General features: G+C 34.2%; 1 protein-coding gene and 7 non-coding genes across 15 annotated transcripts in view; all 8 read left to right on the forward strand.

Annotated features, from left to right (window-relative positions):
• The window catches only part of wge (BAH domain and coiled-coil containing protein winged eye), a 216,778-nt gene that overhangs the window by 126,656 nt on the left and 65,769 nt on the right, over positions 1-24,353 (forward strand). For all 8 annotated transcript variants that reach the window (XM_076370366.1, XM_076370365.1, XM_076370367.1 and 5 more), the window contains one exon: positions 18,864-19,079. In XM_076370366.1, coding sequence (XP_076226481.1) covers positions 18,884-19,079 — 196 coding nt within the window. In that variant the 5' untranslated portion in view covers positions 18,864-18,883. The remainder of the gene's footprint in view (positions 1-18,863; positions 19,080-24,353) is intronic.
• Positions 21,645-21,717, forward strand: TRNAF-GAA (transfer RNA phenylalanine (anticodon GAA)). The gene has a single exon. It is a non-coding gene; the product is annotated as a tRNA-Phe (tRNA).
• TRNAF-GAA (transfer RNA phenylalanine (anticodon GAA)) lies at positions 21,803-21,875 on the forward strand. Its single transcript has one exon. It is a non-coding gene; the product is annotated as a tRNA-Phe (tRNA).
• TRNAF-GAA (transfer RNA phenylalanine (anticodon GAA)) lies at positions 21,960-22,032 on the forward strand. Its single transcript has one exon. It is a non-coding gene; the product is annotated as a tRNA-Phe (tRNA).
• Positions 22,119-22,191, forward strand: TRNAF-GAA (transfer RNA phenylalanine (anticodon GAA)). Its single transcript has one exon. It is a non-coding gene; the product is annotated as a tRNA-Phe (tRNA).
• Positions 22,274-22,346, forward strand: TRNAF-GAA (transfer RNA phenylalanine (anticodon GAA)). The gene has a single exon. It is a non-coding gene; the product is annotated as a tRNA-Phe (tRNA).
• On the forward strand, positions 22,433-22,505 carry TRNAF-GAA (transfer RNA phenylalanine (anticodon GAA)). The gene has a single exon. It is a non-coding gene; the product is annotated as a tRNA-Phe (tRNA).
• On the forward strand, positions 22,588-22,660 carry TRNAF-GAA (transfer RNA phenylalanine (anticodon GAA)). Its single transcript has one exon. It is a non-coding gene; the product is annotated as a tRNA-Phe (tRNA).

Below are 24,353 nucleotides of genomic sequence, written 5' to 3' on the forward strand. Positions count from 1 at the left end.
TTATTTTATTGAGTTTACCGATTTGACTAATGAGTGACGTCACACATCTCACTCCGTTGCATTCTGTTCGGCCTGCTTTCTTCGTCACGTGGTTTGGCCAATAACGCCAATAACTGCTGTTATATAAGTACTGAGCATTCTAAGTGGATGAGTCCACTTGCCCTTGTGACTTTTTAACTTTTAGGATTAACTCATAACGCGAGAGCTACACGGTGCCGTAGGATTAATATAATTGGGATTACGCCCCAGGTGTAGAATAATAATCACACATATGTTTGACAGAAATACATATACGCGGATGATAACTGTAAATGTCACAAAGACGCGATATAAGGTAAAAGCACCAGCGGTTTACCAGTTAAGACAAATTTTTTGCGTGAATAATAGTAAACGCTTGCTCCTTTATGTAATGGAAGGACGTTATGCATGAAAATCTTATTTGATCTTCTTACGTTATGTAACAAACCGAACTTTCTGAGTTCTATACCCAAAGTCGATGCACATTCTTGAAAATTCAACACTTGCGTCAGAAGTTGATCATCCTTGAAAACGAGAAAACGAGTAATTGAGCATATGTTAGCTAGTAGTTGACTACTTATAGTAAAACCAAAAACATTAAAGATGATTACTTTTATATCGTTTATTTGCAACGATTAAAATTACAAGTGGAAGGACAAGTACAAATGAAAAGAAGTTAATTCCATGTTAGAAATTCGAGGCATACAGCCAATGTTAATGAAATAAATTATTAGTTTTTACGGTAAACAATTTAATTCAGGTAAAACTGTTTCGGAGTTGGGTTGGGTTACTGGTGCCTTTATATTACGACACAATTTGTTAATTCTCTAGTTCGCCGTTCCGCTGTTCGCTTGCGACTGACTCTCTTGTTTCAAATTCATATTTCGTCGGTTTTCCGTTTTTCTACAGAGTGGCGGGCGTTGACCTGGGCCTACCCGCTAACGGCACGGTGATCGGGCAACTGTCGCGATGTTTACGCTCGCGGGCATTACCCTATCGTCGCGAACACAAGGTTCCTACAGTATTTCTTTTTTAACCTTTCGGCTACGGTGGGACTAGCCTCGAAGTCTATATCTCTGTAAGGTTTGACGTGGTATACGTGTCATAAACGTAACACTGTGATTTCAGACTGATAGAATTTTTCACCGTGCAATCACGTTAAATTAGACTATAATTTTTGTTGTAATTGAAGCTTAATTTTAGCAGAGAGTTATAAAGCAGTACTGAAAATATACATAAAGTGTTACAATCAACCTTTTGTAGAATACTATAGAATACAATAAATTAAACGTATAACACACTGTTAGATGACATTTTTGTCAAAATTGATGCATAAGTTGATACGCTTGAATATTCGGCCCGTAGACCAGCGATCTAATAATTAATGGTGGATACAGTTGGTATTTGCTCAAATTATCCAATAATTCTACTCCCTGAGTGTTTAGCAAGGGTCACTGCCAAACTACACGATCAAGATCTTGTGTATCATAATCACACTTACATTCGGAAGTATTGATAATATTTAACCGTGCAACAGATGCAGAAAGATGGTAATGATTTGATCTACAGCGATTAATGTTTACAATAAAAACTTTTGTCTCGCAAACGGTGGTTTAGAACTGTCCTTAAAGTAATATTGAAAACATTCTTTTCCTTTAAATTCTAACACGTTCAGTGCGCGTGTACCACATACGGTGCATGTCAATTTTTGTAAGAAAATATGTTTAAGAAACACATGATCACGGACAGCGGTACACGTTACAAAACAGCGGAAACGTAAAGAAACGATATGAAAATATATATATATATATATATATATATACAGCCCATAAGTAAAATATATCAGAAATTTTCAATGGCACAAAACGTGTTAATGCAAGTTCGTTGGTATTCTAATTACTTGGACTATAATTATAGTCTATTATAGTTATCGTTATAATGTGTATAGCTATCTACGACAGAAAGAATTGATCCACTATAGTGGCGTACCGTTCAAAAAGATGATATGTACGAAAGCCACCATAGTGGCGTATAGTAGCTAAAAAGGTTAAACCGTTGCACACGCCGCCAACTTTATTCCCCGGCTGCAGTTGCGTATCTGATTCACGCGGCCCTATGAAAAATACATCATCGAGCATCACGCGAACAAATTGTTGACCCGCTCCCGGGCGAAAGTGAAATAACGTAAAGAGCGTTGCCCGGCCTGTAAATCACATTATCGGGACGACATCGTAAATTATGAAATCGTAAAATATAAAATCATCGTCCCAGTTCGGCGGACGAGCTCCAGCCAGAGACGCTTATACGGGGGAAATTATGGGCACACACCGCATGACGCGGCGTATTAAACTTTTTCCGCTTGAAGCTCTTATCGTTTAATGCGCCTACGTATTTGGCAGCTTACACGTGCACACTGCGAAACGTTCACCCTCCGTAACCCAATTTCCCTTCTTTCGTTCGCGCGCGAAAAAAGAATTATGCAACGCGAGCCTAGCGAGCGCTAACCGCTCGGACATTAATTAACAATCTGTGTTGAATTTCGAAACATATTATCGCGGGCAAAAACGGTTTGTAATCGCGACGTTATGAAGTGATTTACAATACCCGCGTGCACGTATTTGCAGCATTTTCTTAGTTCTGTATCGTATAATTTCGCTGGAATGTAGCATTTCGAGGGAAATGTTTTATTTGAATGTTACCTCTACGGATTTTGTCTATTAGGTCTGCTTCAAGTTCGAGAAGAAACATTAAAGAAACCTGTTGCTGCATTACCTTGAATCGATAATTTCGCTATTTTTTAGCGAGGTAAATATTGGATGTTCGAAGTATTTAATAATTTCCATCTACCTGTTGGTTACATTTTTCGCATGCAATGTAATCTAATGTGTAAAGTGCTAATTAATAGAATAAAATAAAATATAATACAATGAAATAAAATCGAAGTGTAAATGGCTGTATTATATTAGCAAGTATAATAATTCGCGACATTTTTTCTAATACCAACTTGCAGAAGTAGAACACTTCTATTTTATGTCGTTCTATTAGAATTGAATTGAACTTATTACCAGCAACCTTAGATACGTTTACACACGCCACGAGAGTCACTATCGGAGAAAAGAAGTGACGTGAATTACAGAGTAGTGTGTCTGCACCTTTAGAAGATCGGCAGTTGCGATTTTTCTGTTTGATCTCGTGGCTATTTGTCAGGCACGAATTTTAGATACCTGTGTTGCAGGGACGTAGAAGGGCGGGACTCGCGTTTGCGTTTCCCCAGGAGTGGAAACGGTGAAAAGGAAGGGAAAACCAAAGTAGAGGAATGGAAAATATTTTTCGTGGGCTGCAACGGAATGTAACGGAACACAAGCGTTTGTGTCAGACCTCTCTTTGCGAGAAATACCTAGCCTTATGAAACTCGCCGATGTGGGTTAGGAGATCTTACCGAAATGAGTTTCATCCAGAATCCCTTAATCAAAGCTCAGGAGAATTTCTTTCACTTTGCATTGCTGTGCAATTCTATTATTTGCTCGTTTTAACGTTGGAACGCTTTCGAAATTCTGTTACCAGACTTAGAGGTGAAAGAGCAGAGTCAATTGCGGAAGTCTGTTTAGTTCGTAAAGCCATGCAATTTTCGTTTTAATATTATTAACACCAGAACAACCAAACGTTTAACGTGATTAACATTCAATCCTTATAAAAATTGTAACAATAGACTTCTTTCCGGTTTCTTCGTGTACTGATTATAGTTTGAAGTGAAACTATTTATTTTTTAAATCATTTTGGATATTTAATAATTTTTAAATATCTATTGTTGCGGAATAAAAAAGTTGAAACCTATTATTTTAACAGGTGTAATAGTTCTAGTGTTAAACAATGTAATGCCTGGTAACATTAATTTCTTGAGCATGTATTCAAATAATCAGTTAATTATGAAATACGTTAATTCTTCTTTATTGTGCATGTAAATGTGACAACAGTATTCGCTTTGTTTCCTTGACAGTATCTTTCAAGTATTTAACATGTTCGCGTGCATGAAGAAAATTCTATTAATACGATAGATATTGTTACCTGAAGTTATAAGATATGACATTGTATTTAGAAACTCAATATATCCTTTTAGTTTAATTTTTTTCGTGTTCTATTTGGAAGATTTGTTGGATTTAATAGAACGTTGCAACTGAGAAGATAGTAACCGAAAAAAAATTATAGTAACGAATGTGTTTACCAAATGGTCACACGGTGGACTATTTAATAGCTTACCAAGGAAAAATATCTGTTAAGTTGGAAGTCTTTTGTACCTACCGCAAAGATATTTAGTTACAGAGAAAATAAGGAACATTTAATCATGTCCAAATATTCTGCAAATACAAAGATTTAAAACAGTACAGTTACCAGAGAACTTCTTTGCGCAAAATTGCAATTATAAAAACGTAGGGGCGTTAAATTAATATAAAAAATGTACCTATTTGATATTTTTTACTGATGTTCTATAGTAACTACGTTCGTAAAGTTGGGTCAACGATATCTAAACACAAGTATTATTCACGAGTATTTCGCTAAAGTAGCTTGTAGTTCAGAACATAGACGGGTTATTTTAAGATATTTATGCAAAGAAGTAACATACAGATTAAAATGAATATAATATTATCATAATGCAATGTCCTCTTAAGTGGACAGTACATAAACATGTTGACCTGATTCTGGTCCCAACTATAGTCACAAATGTATATTGTAGAATACACGTTTAAAAAGACAAACTAATTAAGCCAGTAGTTTCTGACAAACGCAGAAGATAAGAACAAGACATTGTTTATTGAGTTAGATCATAAATAAATTCCATGACCAGGAAAATTTAATTGTTGTTACAAGATTACGTACTTATATTTTGTTCAAGTTACCTTAAAATGGTAAAAAGTTGTTAATAATGACGTTAATAAATATGTATTGAAGTCTATTGTGCTACGTTTCGCAGATGTAAGAAATTTCATTTGAAAAAAACGAAGCTTATTTATGACACAATTTAATAGTTTTCGAGAAAAACGTATTAGGCATTTATGGTATTTCAATTACTCTTTAGAGGAACCACTTCTCTCATTAAAAATAAGAATATATACTAAGAATACTGCAACTGTGTTCTTTAGCTTTTATTAAATGAAGGTTGAACCCTTAGTCACGAATCTGATTCAGTAAAACAAAGCAAGGATTATATTACGTGTACATGACTCAAGAACAGTCGTCACTTCAATATATTAAAGTGATTCATAATTTCGTGCGTCTTTTTATATACCATAGTGTATAGTATATATTTGATATTATCTTTTGAAGCGGGTAATGTTATTCTATTGTACTATGTCGTCCCGTAGGTACTGAAGTGCTCTTTATTAGTCCACGAAATTAATTAGTTGTTTGAAGGGTAGAAAATTCATACGTTATAAAAACGTGAAATAAAGTTCGAAATTCGTTGTACATGCTGCTTTTGCTGGTATCACTGGAAATAGAACTTCGACTCAATAAATGCGACGAGGAAAATGTGCAAAGCTAACGATAAAACCGTTACTCCATTTCGTACGGCATAGAAATTGCTGAAAAAGTTCGATACCGTAGTATATTTTTTACATGGAGGAAATTTTGGATGATTGGCTAGTGTCGAAACGAGCTGCAAAAAATGAGTACTGTCTATAAAATGAAATGGCCTTTATTTCGAAAAATTTTTATTGGAAATTTTAATTTTTTGAAACGCTCGAATTCGCCCTATCAAATCTAATTAATTACTTCCTCAGTTGAAAAATTTCGATTATACTGTACTATAGTATGCAGGCTCAAAACTTTTTATCTAAATTATTCATTTTCGGGGTATTCTGTGTCACTAAATCTAAAAGTGCCCATCTGTTTCTTATCAAAATGAGCACTTTAATTAAGTTTACAAGGTAAATTAAAATACTATTTATGCGCTGTTGTCCGTGGACGATGTAATTTTAGTGTCATTGAATTACATTATCTTTTGTGTTCCAAAATGTCATTATTATTACTTTTTTCTTAAACTACATGAAATAAATATGTATTTATGAAACTTACACCACGTGTTTCCAATATATCGTCTTTTCTATTGACTGACTCCATTTCCATCTGCGTAAATGGAGAGAAGGATGTACTGTAAAGATCTCTCAACTATTCCTATGTTATATTATATTTTATGAATTAAAAGTTTATATTATATATTCATAAAATATATTAAAAAAATATTTACAATGTTTACAGATCCATATTATATATTCGTAAAATATATTAAAAAAATATTTACAATGTTTACAGAATCATATTATACATTCATAAAATATATTCAAAAGATATTTACGAAATTTAGAGATTTACATTACAAATTTATAAGATCGTTCGTTTGCATGAAAACAAACCATAATACGAATTACCAAGAGTGAACAAAAAATGTTGTCAGAATACTATAGCGTGCCCTTCGATTGCCAGTAATCTCGCCCCTACAAAACAATCCAGAATTCGTGATGTGGCCGAGAAAGGGTGCATTCCGTGTTACGCGTGAGCTTTCGCAGCGTTGTCCTCGCGAAACCCGTAAAACGGCGGTGTTCGTACGCGCGTGCACGCAGGCGGCGGCGAGGTGAGTCGAGGCGCGCGTGCACGTGCACATTCGACGTGACGATTTATGTAGACGCGAACGTGAATGGTGTAGTAAATTCAAGTATACACGAGAGTACGGCTTGAACGGCCAAGGAACCTGGGGGAGGTGGGAGAAGAAAGATTCAGCCGCTCGCGAACGATGCGTTCCACAGCCTGGACTTCTTCTCTCCTTCTCCAAGGGAGCACGCGAATCGCCGACTCGCCGATTATCCCGAAACTGTATCGCTATAATTGCAAGGACGCCGGTAATTAACCCTTATCAAACGCTAGCTTTGTGTACGGGATTCTCACTAGGTTGTAGTTGTTTTTAGTAAATATAAAAATTGTCAGTATATTTTTCTATATATTTGAGTTTATTTTAACCAGTTAACTGTGGAGTTTAGTTGGAAAAACCTCTGGTTCTGCGCGCAATAAAATCGAAAAATGGAGCGTGTAATCGTCGAACGCAGGGCAAATGCATGTAGAGTATATTTTAATGAACGATTAAAGGGAAACGAAGAAGAATTACATGTTTATGTGAAAAAATAAAGAATTCATCGCTAAAAGAATTAGTATAATGTTAAGCTTTACGATGACGTGTATACTCGTCAAATACAGTTAACTGGTTAAGATGGTCGCAATAACACGTTGAACGCCGCACAATTTCATAGAGTAAAATACACAAAATGGGAAAAATATAATGTTAAATCATTTGATTGAATTGCATTATTATTATTGCGCGTTCATCTAGTTGAATGTCATCGCATTAGGTAGTATTATTTACAATATAGAAATGTTTTCAAATAATCAACGTTTAATTGAATGAACTATAGTCATTCGATTTGGTTGGGGGTCACCGGTGACTCCCATAGCATACGTGTTGTAAGTAAAATTATTAGCGGCTACCAACATTTGGATGTATTACTTATTACTTAATACGACTTAATACATAATACAAGATTTGTAAGAACATTGTTTTTAGAAATTATTTATTTTGTGAAGGAGTGTCACAAATTGTTATGAGTTTCAAATAATTAATTACAAATTTTCAATGTATTTCATCATCACCGTCGATTTCAATCCAATCTGAATTATCAATATTTTCTCCTGCTACCTCATTTTCTTCTTCACCTGAATACTGTATACATAAATACAACTGTTCTTAGGATGTAATAAGACGTCATTGCTAGTCTCGTCAGTAGAATTAAAATCACTTTCAAAATTATCTTAAAAATTTTCTTCTACTATCACTATCCGAATTTATGAAATTTCCTTTATTCATTTTTTGAGGCTGAAATATTAAAATTTGATTGAAAAAGGCACTCGAGTTTTTAATTTTAATTGATAGAATGAAGTAGTTTCGTGAAACGCAATGACTAACGTATAAAAGGAAATTTTTACATTACACTAACACTATTTTTGACAACATGTTATTGTTTTATTTATCTACTCTATGTGCAACAGCTGTCATCTTCTAAAACAAAAAAATTTGCAAAAAACCCTCCTCCTCCCTTCTCTTCATCCCTCTTTTCTCCTTCCCCACTCTAAGCGGGAGTCGAACCCAGAATCTCCGCTTTACCAGCCAGTCAGCCATCTCACTTTGCTAACAGAGTTTCGATAGCTTTGTGGTACGTTCTTCGCATTGAAGGTGTACAATTTTAATTATTTACACGTTCGAAATGATTAGATATCTATATCCAATATTTTATATTAATGGTTAAGAATGTATATGCTATTTATTATACATTAAAAACCTCGTTAAGATCGTAACTGAAAAATTAAAATCTCATCCTTGTTAATATCATTTTGAGTTAATTAACAGTCTATGGAGTATTTTAGTTATTTTAATGGGCGATTTTATGTTTTAAATATGTTATTGATTATCATACTGTTTCAACTTTCGTATGTTATAGAATACACAGAGTTAATTGGTCCATAGTTTCTCGCGCAAATTATAAATGTGCATGTGTCGAGACATATTATCAGAAAAGCATTTGCATCTTTCTATATTAGTTATTCATTTGTTAATTTTAAACAATTGTGAAAAAATTTCTTATTAAAATTAAACTTCAAATTATTGTCTCTGGAAATGTAATGTTCACGAAAAATTGATCAATTAATACTCTATATAGACATCTCTCTGACTACACAATTTATTTTTAAAAAATGAAACGTGATTACGAATTTTTATATACTACTTATACTATCATTATATATAATTTCTAAGCTTCGGCGTTATCAATTTAGTACAGTTAAATTATTAAAACCGCACACGATGCGCCATATAATCATTTCATTCGGCTGAGGTAGCACTGAAGTCCTTCTGGCCGCAAGAAATTTTCTCTTGGGCATTTCTTAGCTAAATGGGTTATCTGAACCCATCAGTGGGAGATGTCCGTCACTCTGGGTACAGACAGACTAGTCGGTTTTTAATTAACATTAAAGGATAATTATTCGCTGACTTACGTTCTGCAAAGAATGAAAAGCAAGTATTGCTACTTCCATGACTCAATCTAACGGATCGTTGGTTTTGTTTCAATTGAAATTCAAACACAGTCTTCGATATTTTAGATAAACCAAATTATGTTTTGAGTTTCGTTAAAAATGAAAGTAAGGTGAATGACACAAAAAAAACTGTGAATGCATTGCTTTTTTTCTATGTTATCGCACGTTTTTTTACGTAAATGTTTTTTCTAAATGTTTCGTTTATAAAAGTATTAGAATAAAATGTATGACAAAGGATGCATACATTTACATGTTCATTAACTTATTTCTGTAATTGCATACGTATGTAACTGTAATAAATGTAGTTGAATATGTGCATAAGATTTTATGTAGGATTCCCTTTGAAATCTGTCTGCAATGGAAACAGTATTTTATATATTTTTTCATATATTTTCATATATATATATAAACGCGCGCGCACGTGTATGTGTGTATCATTTATTTTCTCAATGCAGTCAGCATAATAATAACATTTGATTATAAAAAATCTTTTAAGCGACATATATGTAGATTAATTTAGTGTTATAATGTAACATAAATCTTCCTTAAACGTTATTTAAATTCAACAAATCATATAGCTATTTAATGTAGTCAAAAGAAATTGAATCTTGTGACATTAATATAATAAATAATTTAAGATAATGTGACATTTTTTTATAAATACAGGTATTTAAAAATTACTGCTGTAACGATAATTCGGATATACGGATCTACGGTTAATTCGACATTTTTTAATCGCTATGGATACTTACGAGCCCGTAAGTACTGTCTTAACAAAATCAGTACGAATGGTGGCTTCAACTACAGGTCAACATAACCATGGATCGCTCGAGTGTTAATGCCATTGTTCCCAAACTGACACCCTTCCGCGCCACTCACTACAATGCCTAAACTTGCACGTTGCAGTAACTTACGTTAAATGTACCAATAACTAACCAGTGAAGGCAATAAAGACAGCATATTCGAGCCGTTTATTTTAAAAGTAGTTTAAATCCATTGAAAACTCAAGTTAACGATCGTAATTACAATTAATTATCTTTGTACTTCTAATCGCTTATTTTCAAAATAGACCTTGAAAGTCTATTTAAAATTACATCACGGTACTATTAACTCGCTTTCCAAACAAACGGCTCGTTTATATTTACATTATATTATTTCAAACATTCGAGTGCAATATAAATAACAGCAATGTTTCTATTAAATTTCAAGTATCAAACATCCATATTCATATAACCTGAACCGTTTAGTTATTGGTGCATTTATCTTACATATCTTTCAAATGAAATTGCCCGGTTTTACTCAGCTGCCCTGTTTTCCCCTGCATCGTTGCAAGTTTATGCAACATAAAATTCGATTAAGAGCAAAGCCACTATTCCGTGCGCGGCAACCGAACCCGTGAAACCCTCCTGAACCCAACTTACCCCCGGAAAAGTAACATGCTTGAGAATCTACCGGCATTTACTTCGAAATCTAACAAAGGTAAACTGAACCACGTCCGGGGCCACCAAAAATCGATATGCACACGTCTGCCTCTGTGTATCCCTGTCCTTATACGTGTAATATGCTCGCGTGTGTGTTTGTGTGCAGCACATGGAGGCACACGCGGATCGACGAGGCGCGTGCTTGAGAATTGAGAATGGGGTTGGTTGCACAGGATTGCGCAAGCGAGCCGGTCCCGGCAAATTCAGAGAAATGGAGCAAGCAAGGGAAGTCAAGAATGCTTTCACGTGTTTTCACGCGGTCTTGCGTCTTGTCAACACTCTCGCACTGGGCCAGTTAAAGATACGCGAAGCTTTCGGCTGGATACGGATTATTCGAACCCGATTCTGGTCTTGATAAGCATTTGAACTACGAAGTTTAGATAACCGGAGTACCGCTAAATTCGACGATTTATTGTTGGCTTCGGGGAGGTATTCTTATTTGCAGACGTAAAAATTGGTACATTTTTATTTATTTATTTATTTATTTATTTATTTATTTCTTTATTTATTTATATACAAAAAAGGGAGAGATATAAATGAAGCGTAAGCAGTTTACGAAGCAAGAGTTTTACAATATAATGCAATAGGTAATGGAGTAATAAGCAAAAAGGAAAATTAAATTTGAAATTTGAAATTCCATCCAGCAATTAGGTTTTCATAGAGTTCTTTTTTAAATTTGATTGCTTAATTTGTTTAGTTCTGTACATATTCTGGCCATTGGATTTAAGAATAAGATCGCTTCTAAAAAAGTCTATCCTAAAAATTGGTGGGTTTTGAGTGGTTCTTATATTAACGTTAAAATTAATGCAATTGTAGAAGGATAAGACAACAATTTTATGGTTATATGTCTTTTTTGGTTGATGGAAGTAGTGGATGAACTGGTTGTGCTTATATTTGTTGAAGTAATATATGGTTAATAATTGATAATGGTTGTGTGTTTCGAATTTAGTTGAAATTAATGACTTGGTGTTCTTATCGTTAGGAAGGTTGTTTATAACTTTAAATAGGATTGTAATATTGTTGGAAAAAGGATGAGAATGTTTCAAAGAACTTGATAATTTTTTTATTTGTTTCAATTGAATCGGATAAATTTGTGGATATATGTATGTTTATTGTGAATCGTGGGAATCTTCGATCAATGCAATCGATTCATTACTTTTTGAGATATCATATGAAAAGGAGGTATTGAGAATTTAAATTACAGAATCGATGTTTTTGTTATCGTTTGATATACCTATTTGATGGCAATCACTTGCTTTTTTATAATAATATATAGTTCAGATTTCATTATTTATTTGCTCAATAATATAGAGATTTCATCTAATTAAAAACTCACTATAAATCGACAAGATTTATGTAATCCTTATAAAAATTGTAACAACAGACTATTTTCATTTCCTTTGGGCATTCATTACAGTATTCAAGTGAAACTATCACTATTTTTGAAGTCATTTTGAATATTCAATGATTTTAACCTCCGTGCCCTACAATATCGTGTCAGACTCGCGGTGAAGGTATCAAATAGAATTTAACAAATATAAATATCACTTAATTCGTCCAAGTCAGAATTGAATATTATTTTTCTATTATTAATTCTAATGCTTCTGAGTAAAACAGAATAATCGTAGACTTTCCCTCTTCTTCCAATGAATTATGAACAATAAAATATCTCTGTTAAGCGCAATTAGGAAAGAAATCACAGGGCAAGAGGTTAACCCTTGGAAAATCCAAGGCCATTTTGTGTCACATCGGAGTTCCCATTTTACACGAGCTCTACAAAGAAATTGTATATTACATTTTTTGCATAGTGTTAACGCGATGACTGTCACGGTGGTCACCGATGATCGGAGCTTCCAAGTTGCTTGAAAACAATCACAATATGAAAACTGATATCGAATACAAATATTTACTAACATAAGCAGCTAGATAACAATGTAATATGAATACTGCAATACCAAATCATTAATAATTATTTCTAATACAATTTGTCTTTGTTACGAAAAAATAAATGTTAATGTAACAAAACACTCGAAATTCTCGCGGCAGTGAATGTGTTAAGAAAGCAAAAGTTCAGGGGTCCCGACAAAGACCTAATTCTTAATTTCCCTCGCTTCTGCTGCTGGGAGGCAGTGGAAGATGAAGGAAGAGTCGTGGGGCGGGGGAGGGATAGTGGAACAGGTTTTCAGGTCGGTAGGATACGAGAAGGGCCGGTAAGAATTGTGACTACCTGACGACGCGAAACTGGCCCCTTTACGGCTGGAAAATGGTGAACAGGTGCTCGTAAAAATCAGACGCCCTCGACTTTTCTTCCCTCTTCGAATAATTCTCAAATACTCCGCGAACGCAAATTTTGTTTCGCATCTGTTTTACATAGTTCGCGTGTGACTAGTCATTACGGAATGATTAATCCCGCTATTAATTGTCGGCAAGCTGTGTTTCCTTTATCGGCACTTAACACTTCCTGCGCAAAGAAACCGTCACGTTCAAACCATCTCAATAGTCAATTAACACTAGGAGAACCGAGTGTTTGACGTGATTAATATGTGAGCCGCTCATTGACCAAATCTATTAACACCATTTTTTGAATTTATCAACATATTATCCTTGACGCGTTTCGGTGGTTCTAAACTTTTTATATTTATAATAAATTCCATTATAACTGAGTTTGGTATTTCATAACACCGCGAAATAATAAAGTCTTTTGATCGTGTAAAAACTGCAATAGAATATTTTCCTGCAGAAATTGGTATACACGACACTAAACGTGTTAAATGTGTAAAAATGTGTAAAAACAATTTACTGTAGCTACAAAAGTAAATAAGAAATGTAAGAATCTGTCGTAGTACTCGAAAATGATATCTAAAGAAACAACAGTATTTTCTACTTACATATTATCAAGCATGATAATATTTTTTAATTAAAAAAAATAATGCCCAAATTAACTTCGATAGTTTCAAGTTACATTTATAGATCTTGCATATAACTTTAATAATCAACAGTTTAATTATTTATATCTCTAAAATGATAGCTATATTTATTATAAAATTGAATAGGTCCTCTCCTCATAACGAAAATTCCATTATCATTCTCTCTTTTCGAATTTCATTCGAAACAAATCAAAGTTTCACAATTAACACATTGCGTACTGGTAACGAGAAATCTCGTTTTTATACAAAAACTGTTAGCTATATAACTTTGCCATTTACCACAGTATTTAAAGAAATATTAAATTCGATTAGAACTAATTGTCCATTTAAAGTATATTACATAACAATATGATACTTCAGTTTTTTTTATAGATAGTGATATAAGTGGATCTCACTGAAAATCCGCGCAATTCAATTTTCTGATAATTAGCCGGTACGCAACGTGTTAACTCAGCTATTATTATACACACCAAAGTACACTGTACTATAACGTTACAAGTTCGATTGAAAATACAAATAGCTCTGTTCTAATTGCAATACTTCAGTCATAATTCAGCACAGCCCGCTGAAATTGGCAGAATAAGTGGAACGCGATTTCGGGGTTGCTCGCCGAACGATTAAAATGGGAAACTCCGATAAATAATAACGTACGTAATGTAATCAACTGAACGTAATTTTGCACTTTGTTCATCGTGAACAGGAAGAGTCCGAATGTGGCCGGACATATTTATAATAATATTTGTAAGTAACTGCAGCTTCACGGCCAACTTAACCGTAGCCCAAGGATTAAATTATTTTTATTGCGATAGAGTCATTCCCGGGCTCAGTGAAATTGTTATTCCGTGCGCTCCGATGAACGTATATCCGCCGATTGACAGATTATCCATGCTTATTATCGTACTGGTTAAAGACGGCTTTAAAGACGCGTTCAACGTGCGTGCTCCTTGCTCTCCTTTTTGCAGCAATTGAACCGCGCACGCAGCGTTTCAGGACACGCGACACTCGTTCACCGTTTCTCCATGTGCAAATTTTAGTGCAGGTGCACTTGGAGAGAGAGGAAAAAAAGGAAAACACGCGTGTCCGCTGAAAAAATCAGTCCGTCGTCGCGTCGGACGTCGCGAAGCTGAATGTCGGCGTGTATACGTTGTACCTAAGAGACTACATTATATTTGCAGACCTGTTGCTACCCCTCCTCCGCTTCAGCTCGTCCCGAACCCTCCTCCGTGACCATCCCTTCGGTGGCTCACCCCCTGCTAGCGAATGAAACGCTCTAGCCGGCTTTTGTTTCGTCTACCGACTCCATTGGAAGTTTTCTTTGCATCCCGACGCATCGTCGTCGGTTCATCAGTGACTTTTTCGTTATCCCTTATCATCAGAATGAGACTATTACTAGAACTATTTGTTATTCAACAAATGCCTCTAATGTAATTTTTATTCTGTTTTGATGGGATTTCGATGGAAACAGTTTAATAGTTTCTTGTAGAGATTGATCTGTTGCATCGATTGACGCATAAAGAATTATATTTTTCCACTACAGTAAAATTTGCGATTGTTAAACTTATTTTACACAAAGCCATAGGACGCTCGATGTGTCCACCGAACTTTTGCAGTCAGCAGTACTTTCTGCTAGATACTTACATTGACTTTATATTGAACGTGTAAATGTTACATTTTTGCAGATCTTGAATTATTATTATTATCGAGGTTTTTGAGGTGTTGAGGAGGAATGTGATGTAGAGGAATTGAGACACACTATTGAAATAGTATTATTTCAATACTTATATTGATATTTATTAATATTTTTCATACCAAACTCAATCGCGCCCAAATTTGTTCGATCTAATTTACATTTTTGATACGGCACTTTTAAATTGCGTCGAAAAAGTTCAGGTGAGATCGAGTGGAATAGGAAATTATCTTCCTACTCATGAATACTAGTTACGAGTTTTCCAAGTACCCGAGATTCGATTCGAACTTGTATTTCATATGAATCCTATTACTTATGGTAATGTGGTAGTTGATATGTTTTCTTAATTCTTTATCAACTATTTTACACTTTGACGCCATATTAGCGACTTTCTGCTTAATAGGGTGGGCAATAATGTAATCTGAATGTATACTTATAAATTCCTTTTTATGATCGTTAATTGTTACTAATCTAGCATTAAGATTGAAGCAATTACGGTGAATTCTGGCTTGCAATTGCAAGAAATAACTCGCAATCGAATCAACACTTCCATTTCAATCTCCAATCTTAATATGTGTCCAGATTGTAATGCGCCTAACTCAACCAACAAGTCATGTTTCAGAATGAAATACTACTATGGTAGGTTTCCGTTCAACTAGGTTTTATGTCAAAAAGTAATCTCTTGCGTGGATATGAATAAAATTCTTATAATTTACTCGGTTACTGCTTCATGTTAAGGTAAATTTGATGGAAGACAATACATTAATATAATAGTATAGCTCTATAGTAGTTAACAGGTTAATTTATCAAATACTCAGCAGAGATAGGACAAATTTTTATCTTTTTAAATATTTAAAGTTGAAGGTAAACAAATAAGATCATTTTTGCGCATAGTAAAATGTTTCCTTCATTCTCCATTTCCTTGCGTTTCGTAATAATAAAAATAAGAAAAAATATTGCGTTAATTAAATTCTAATTAAAATAGAAATTCAATACGCACACTGTGAAAGAGTAAATTACATTTTTTGTCAATCAAATATTGAACTGCAATGTGCAATATATTTATCTCTGGGAGTACTGAAAATGTTAAAAGATCAAGCCAAATGGAATTTTTCAGATTTATTACACTGAAATGTAATAAACTGTACTTCGAAAGTCAAATATCGCCCAACGATCGAAATTCAATCGCAGAAAGTTGTTCCCTGTGGAATATCAACAGGAACGTATTTTTTTATTACTTCAGTTATATAAATAACGAGAGAATTATTATTTTTTAGTGTCTGAATTATTCTTATAACTACGGGAGCAAAATTGTTACCAGAAAATATGAAACAGTTATCTCTTTGACATATTCATTTGAAATAAATGTGTTACAAAATATATTTCCGTGTTCATTCATCCTTTATAACTGTCAAGTATTCAATAAGTTATTCTGTGATATAATGGATTATTTCCAGATTTTAATAAAATAAAAATCCTATTCATTCCCTTTATGTAAAATGAATATACAGATTACATGTGAAACGACTGCATCGATACAACTGAAAATCGGGACACATGAGGTGAAGAGTAGAAAAAACAGGGGAAAAAAGTTTGAAATCTTTTATAAAACATCTTTTTCCTCTCTGATGCCGTATGGTGATACGGAATTATCTATACGTTTTAACGCATCAACCGTAACAACCGCGTGAAGTAATAAATGAATGCTAAAAGTCCTGAATATCTGAAAATCGGGACATTCCAATAACCAGAAAAATCTATCTTGGGAACATCGAGACATCGAATAAAAAATGGGCACAAATCTTAAAAAATTAAGACGTCAGGTCAGTCAAGTGACACGAAATAAGAAACAAATTGGAGTAAAATTCTTAGTTAAAAATGAGGACAACACTTATAGAATATAAAGCATCTTTTTTATCTTGTTAGAAATAATATTTTGTTATTCGAAATTTGCTTTTCGAAATATTTATGGAATAGAGATATTATATATTGACCGAGTCGGTTGCTTATAATTTATAAAAATGCATTAACGACCACATTATGAACGCAGTACGAACCACTACAAATATTACGTCATCCCATATGTAATGTCTTTTTTTCAATATTAAATTCTAGTAAAAAAAGTCAATAATTGCGGTATTGTAAATCGTTGACGTATTCATTATCGTTGTCTTTAATTTCTTCCCATTTTTCGATCAATTTTATGTTAATTAATTAATTATAAACATTAAATAATACAGAGTAAGATAAGGAACTACGTTACTCGTAGGATGATGTAATACAAGCTCAAATTGAACCTTGTACACTTGAAAATTTCGAGATCACGAGCTCCCGTATGTAGGAAGATGTGTAGGAAGATATTTTTGGATTCACGCCCTATTCTGCTCCATTTTTCACATCCCGTCCCAAACTCGTAATCTCGGGTATATAATACCAGCGTATATTCATATTTCGCATGTACACGTTTTTCCAGCTTTTACTTTGTTCCTGTTAAAATACGATTTGAGATCCGATGAATTTTTTTTCCTAATATCTTCGATTTTCAGGCTTTTTTCTGGGTTTTTATCAGCTACATTCTGTTTATATTCCGATTGAAATAGGTCAAGTCGAGGAGAGATGGCTCACTCATAAGAAAAACTAATACATCATAAATATTAATGACATCTAACAGAAATTCAAATGTATTTCTGAAAATAAACATACCTATATATGAAATATAGTTAAGTGGGTCTTTGTATAAGATTTCTCTTACTCTTCTTGCAATCTTCCTTACGACACAAAAATAGAATCATATCCTTACAGCATGTTACTTTAACTTAAAATTAATTATATTTACGTATTAATAAACCTTAATCCGCTCTAACTAAAAGATCCCCGAAATAACGATGTTCTGGCCAGCATGAAGTTTTCAAACGAGCAAAGAGCAATAGGCAATGAAAAAGACTTACAAGATTGAAACTTAGAAAAAAGTGCTCATGCAAATGGAACTTTCACACGTTGACTGCCACGGAGATCACCGATGACCGGAGCATCCAAATTACAAGAAAATAATTATAATTTATAAGACAACTAACGTCGAATACAAATGTTCAATAACGCAAATAAGCAGGCAACAATGTAACGTAAGAACTGTTATACCAAATAATTAATAATTCTTCCTTTTAATCTTTGCTACAGAAAGAATAAACGGTACATAAAACGCTGATGTTTTGGGGCAGTCATCGTGTTAAAAATGCAATGGTCAACTGCTAAAACGTAAGCTCGTCTTTAACCTTTCAACCTCGGGCAACGTGAAATTCACATGCTAAATATTTTGTAAAATATTCCCATGTAATTGAGTTTTAACATCTCAATTTATTGCAGGTTACAGTATTTTAGCAGGCTATTGTTAGTTACCATTTGTCCCGTTATTTATTCCCATTAATTAGCTAGTTTTTATCTAATTTTTAGGATGCATCTGCATAACAAATAAAGGTAACCGGTGATATCGTACTGAAAAATCAAAAACTCGCACGCGGTTAGAGGGTTAATTACGGGTTATCTTATTTTCTGCTGTCGCCGAGCAGAATGGCAATGAGCTAGATTCTCAAAGAAAACTTTTGTTCGATTTGATTTCAGCCTCGGGAGGGGGAGGTTCGATGTTGGTCCCTCCCGTGGCCCAAAGTGGGGATCGTGCCGTGGGCGACACGGGCACCCGGGCCCAACAGACGTCCGGCCCTGCCGCGGCGGCAACCCTATGGCCCTTAGCACCTGCACAGTCCAATCAGGTTCCTAACCAACAGTCACAGGGCATACCACCCTTGGCCGCCACCCCTGCACCCACTCACAGCCAAGGTAAACATTGATTTTATTTATAAATGTTAACACTGGGTTTACGGTACGCGTTGATTTCACATATATTAAGTTTTATGAATATTACTTAATAAATGTTTACCTCGATTTTGATTCATACAATTATACGAATATATATCTTAGCTGTGCATTTAAAAGCTCTAATTTGCGAGATCTAAATGTCCGAACATCAATTTTTCTAGTAATAATTGAATGAATTGTGCAATAAATATCCGTAAACCTAGTGTTAATGTAATGTGTATATTATATATTATTGTAATCAACATATTTTTTATTCGTACTATTACTTATTAATGTCACTTATAACAAATGTGTACAAAATGCACACGATGCAAAAACGTATACATATAAAATATCCGAAGTATAGCGAGCTTATCATTTTTTTTTTGTAGTAAAATTATTTTCTATCTTAATTGTTGTGTTTACTTATATAGTAAGGAATACGAATTTGCATAAAAGTATGCGGCTTATTTATATATATTTTGCAAACTGCGATTTCAAATGCTATAATTAATGTTACATTTAATTACTTTAGTGAAAGGTGTTCAGTTGAAAATCAATTATTAGTTAGTTTTCAGATAAAATCTTGATGGCGTTTATAGTTGTGTTATTTTCTGTGTTAAACCGAATTTATGTGAAAATTCGCCTGATAATATTTTTTCTACAGTTTAAAAAGAAATTTGCGAACAGGATTATCAAGTTCAAAAATTTATACTTTTATTCAATTAGTGTTATATCTATAAACTTTAGAAAAAGTTTTAGCTGGAAAAATCCATTTCTGTCAAACTTACTTTAATTTTAATATATCCTGCAAGCATTTTTTGCACTGACATAGAACTACTTTGTATGATATATCTGACGCATTGCTCCATAAAAACTATCTCTGTTTGGTAAAGATTTATATTAATCTATTTAGATTTATGAAACCAAGAATCGTTTATTCATTGCAAAACTTAAATAACGAATGATGATTTGCACGTTGGGGATTGCCTGTGAAATAAAAAATTTTCGTCATCCAGCTGGATATTTGGTTATAAGTTGTTCAGAGTGAACTTGAAACAGTGACATGAGAAATATAAGAAAATTCAATCCACAATATTATCAAAACCTTGTCCTATGTAATGTAAACAGATATATCTATATACACTTAACTTCAATTTGTGAGAGATCTGAAGTGTATTTGCTTATTCGTTCTTCTTGAAGGTACAAATTAATTAAACATTCAGATTAACAAGACTAAAAGAACATAACACTATCGCGATAAATAAAAGAAGACTATGATTATGTGTGTCGAAGAGAACATGACGAAAGGCAAGAACAATAATTCTGGTCTACAGAGTAGCATTACTATTCAGAATTTTTATAATGATGCTAATTTCATTGCTCATAATTCAATCAAGAATGCAATTCTCCAAGCATTATCAGAAGCTGGCATGACAGTACTTCTTTGTGTTTTAGGTCAGCTTTAGTAAGCATTTATTGTGCATTTTAATCTAAACTGAATAGCTTCTAATACTTGAATAGCTTCAATATGTAATTACTCTTATCATTGATTCCAGTAACCTTCGTTTGCGAATAAATTATGGTGAATAATTTAGTTACTCCTAGTTTACTTAGGAAAGTGTCATGTTGTAATTTTGAAGTACAGGCATTGTGAAGGAAGTACATAATTATGTCCAAGGTACAATATTTAGCCACATAAAATTTCTCCTGCTGTCTGTATATGTAGTTAATGTTAAAAGTATAGAAGTATGGATTTTAGCATCCGATAATTCTGCGCAAAAAACTCGTTGTTAATGTGTAAGACACTTCAATGTATTTCTATGTTATGAAAATTCCAGATATGGGAATTTTTTTATTTGAATATTTTATTCACGAACTTTTAATAATTTCGTTGCACTGTTTCATAATTCACTAAAAAACATTTCACATCTTATATGTACTATAGTTTAAAAAGATACAAATGTGATATTTTTATTCAAGTCATTTTTGCCAAACTTAGAGGTAAACAAGTAATTCGGGTTACTTCACAAGTGACTAATATCGAAGTTGAATGTAAATTTATATTATAATGTTAAAAAAATAATGTAAAATTTCATAAAAGTAGATCAAATTTTGGAAATTAACTTATGCAGATATTGTTAGACCTTTTTTAATGCGAATAAGAAGTAGCCATTTGTACAAATGTAGGATATTCATTAGCAAAGTTCAATTTATGTATACAGTAAAGAAGAGAGAATTTGACAAAATGAAACTGAAACTGTTTTGCATAAATTTATGTATATACTATACAATTTTCAAAGACTAAAAATAAATGAGAAAATGTTTTGACTTCCGAGTTACAGTATTGATTGGAACGAGACGCGTGGTTTTTGGTTTAGCCGATATAGCTCAGTTGGGAGAGTGTTTGCTTCAAGATCTAACTATCCTCGGGTCAACCCTGGGTTTCGGCAGTCCCACCCCTAGTTTTTCGTTTATCTTTTTTCTTCTTACTTTTGCAAACAAATCTATCTGAGAGATGAACATGTACGATACGGTTTCCCAACAGCCGAAATAGCTCAGCTGGGAGAGCGTTAGACTGAAGATCTAAATGTCCCCGGTTCAATCCCGGGTTTCGGCAATCCGGTTTTTTTCTTTTTTTTCCTACTCTTTTTTACAAGTAAATCTAAGTAAGAAATGTACATGTAAGGCGAGCTTCCCCGCCAGCCGAAATAGCTCAGCTGGGAGAGCGTTAGACTGAAGATCTAAATGTCCCCGGTTCAATCCCGGGTTTCGGCAGAATGGTTTTTTTTCCTGTTTCTTCTTTAAATTCATAAGTGAATCTAGGCAAGAAACGAACCTGTAAGGCGAGCTTTCTCAATAGCCGAAATAGCTCAGCTGGGAGAGCGTTAGACTGAAGATCTAAATGTCCCCGGTTCAATCCCGGGTTTCGGCAATGGTTGTTTTTTCTTTTATTTTTCGTGTTGTTTTTATTATCAATATTATTAAGAAATAAATATATAAGAGATGGATTTCGCAACAGCCGAAATAGCTCAGCTGGGAGAGCGTTAGACTGAAGATCTAAATGTCCCCGGTTCAATCCCGGGTTTCGGCAGTACGGTTTATTTTCTTTTTCTCCTTAGTTTCATAAATGACTCTAGTCGGGAAACGAACCTGTAAGGCGAGCTTTCTCAACAGCCGAAATAGCTCAGCTGGGAGAGCGTTAGACTGAAGATCTAAATGTCCCCGGTTCAATCCCGGGTTTCGGCAATGGTTGTTTTTTTTTTTATTTTTCGTGTTGTTTTTATTATCAATATTATTAAGAAATAAATATGTAAGAGATGGATTTCGCAATAGCCGAAATAGCTCAGCTGGGAGAGCGTTAGACTGAAGATCTAAATGTCCCCGGTTCAATCCCGGGTTTCGGCAGTACGGTTTACTTTCTTTTTCTCCTTAGTTTCATAAATGACTCTAGTCGGGAAACGAACCTGTAAGGCGAGCTTTCTCAACAGCCGAAATAGCTCAGCTGGGAGAGCGTTAGACTGAAGATCTAAATGTCCCCGGTTCGATCCCGGGTTTCGGCAATGGTTGTTTTTTTTTTTTTTTTATATTTTTCATGTTGTTTTTGTTGACAATATTTTCAAGAAATAAATATATAAAAGATGGGCTTCGTAACAGCCGAAATAGATTAGCTGGGAGAGCGTTAGACTGAAGATTTAAATGTCCCTGGTTGAATCCCTGGTTTCGGTAATTGGTTGTTTCTCTTATTTTTCGTGTTGTTTTTAGTTACAATATTTCAAAGAAATACATATATAAGAGATGGGTTTCACGATGGCCGAACTAGCTCAGCTGGGAGAGCGTTAGCCTGAAGATGTAACTGTCCCCGGTTCAATCCCGGGTTTCGGCAATCCGGTTTTTTTCTTTTTTTTCATTTTATTTTTATTAACCCTTTGCACTTGAGAAGCGACTCTCAGTCGCTATTTAATTGAACGCAACAAAATGATAAAATAAAAAATTCAATATAACACGTTGAATAAGGTATTAACACATGGAACAGAAATGAAACAACTCTGACCCATAATTTATGCAAGGTGTTTCTTTATGTAAGTTGAAAATAATGTTGTTAATATTTTGTCAAAAAATAATGAATGTTTGTAATGAAAAACATTGTCGACTGCACAGGGTTATCAATATTTTCAAGAAATAAATATGTAAGAGATGGACTTCGTAACAGTCGAAATAACTCAGCTGAAAGAACTTCTTTTCAACCAGACCGCCTATGGTAGGACGAGAGTAATAGTAGTAGAATTTCAGAAAGTCACGGATTCTTTTCTAGGAATGTGTGAGTTTACGATTGGTGAAACAGACCCCGAGCTCGACCGATCTCAAGCTCAACACGCCCCGAGGCTCAAAAATCTTTTCGAATCCAGAGTCCACATCCTTGTCTGGCGTCTTCCTACAAAGTATAGCGATTCCGATGGTGCATAGCTCGGGAACATGAGCCTCGTTCAACACTAGAAAATGACCAATTCCTAAACTGCTTCTTTTACAATTGCTGCGAAGGTACAGATACTTCTTTAACCACTTGCGCTGGTAGACGTGCCACGTACGTCGAGACGTTTCTTTCCCAAAATTGTCAATGATTTCTTTCACACATTGATAATCTTGTTGCATTACGCCTATTAGATTACTTCGAAATGTATCACTCTATACAGAATGATTAACAAACAAAATAAGTGTACATATCAGCGTAAAATAGGTAAAAAGAAAATTCATCGCAGGAGACTTTGCCAAATTTCTGAATTCATTTCCAACGCAAGTGGTTAAGAAATAATTAATGAAGCTGATTTAGTAATACCTAAATTGCAACATAAGCCAACTGAAATCTTAATAAATTTACACTTTTAGCTCTTATAAAGACATTTTAAAAAGATGATTTAAGTGTTCGGTAGTTCTAGTGTCAACCCCTCGGAAACCCTCGCACTTCTAGAAAAGAATCCGTGACTTTCCGAAAATCTATTACTACTACTGCGGTACTATCGCAAGCGGTTCGCTTGAAAAGAAACCGTACAGCTTTCGAGCGTGCCTGGGTGTAGCATGTCCCGCTGTACGATGCGTGAAATGCGTAGTGCGATACGCACCGACGTCGTAAATCGCGGTTCGGGGGTCGTCGAGTGAAAGCATCCTTAGAGTGAAGATCTAACCCTTTGCATTCGAGAGATGACTCTCGCTCACCACCTGATTTCACACAGTAAAACTAAAATTTTATTATTAACC

This window comes from Nomia melanderi, chromosome 8, assembly GCF_051020985.1.
Source record: "Nomia melanderi isolate GNS246 chromosome 8, iyNomMela1, whole genome shotgun sequence".
NCBI lineage: Eukaryota > Metazoa > Arthropoda > Insecta > Hymenoptera > Halictidae > Nomia > Nomia melanderi.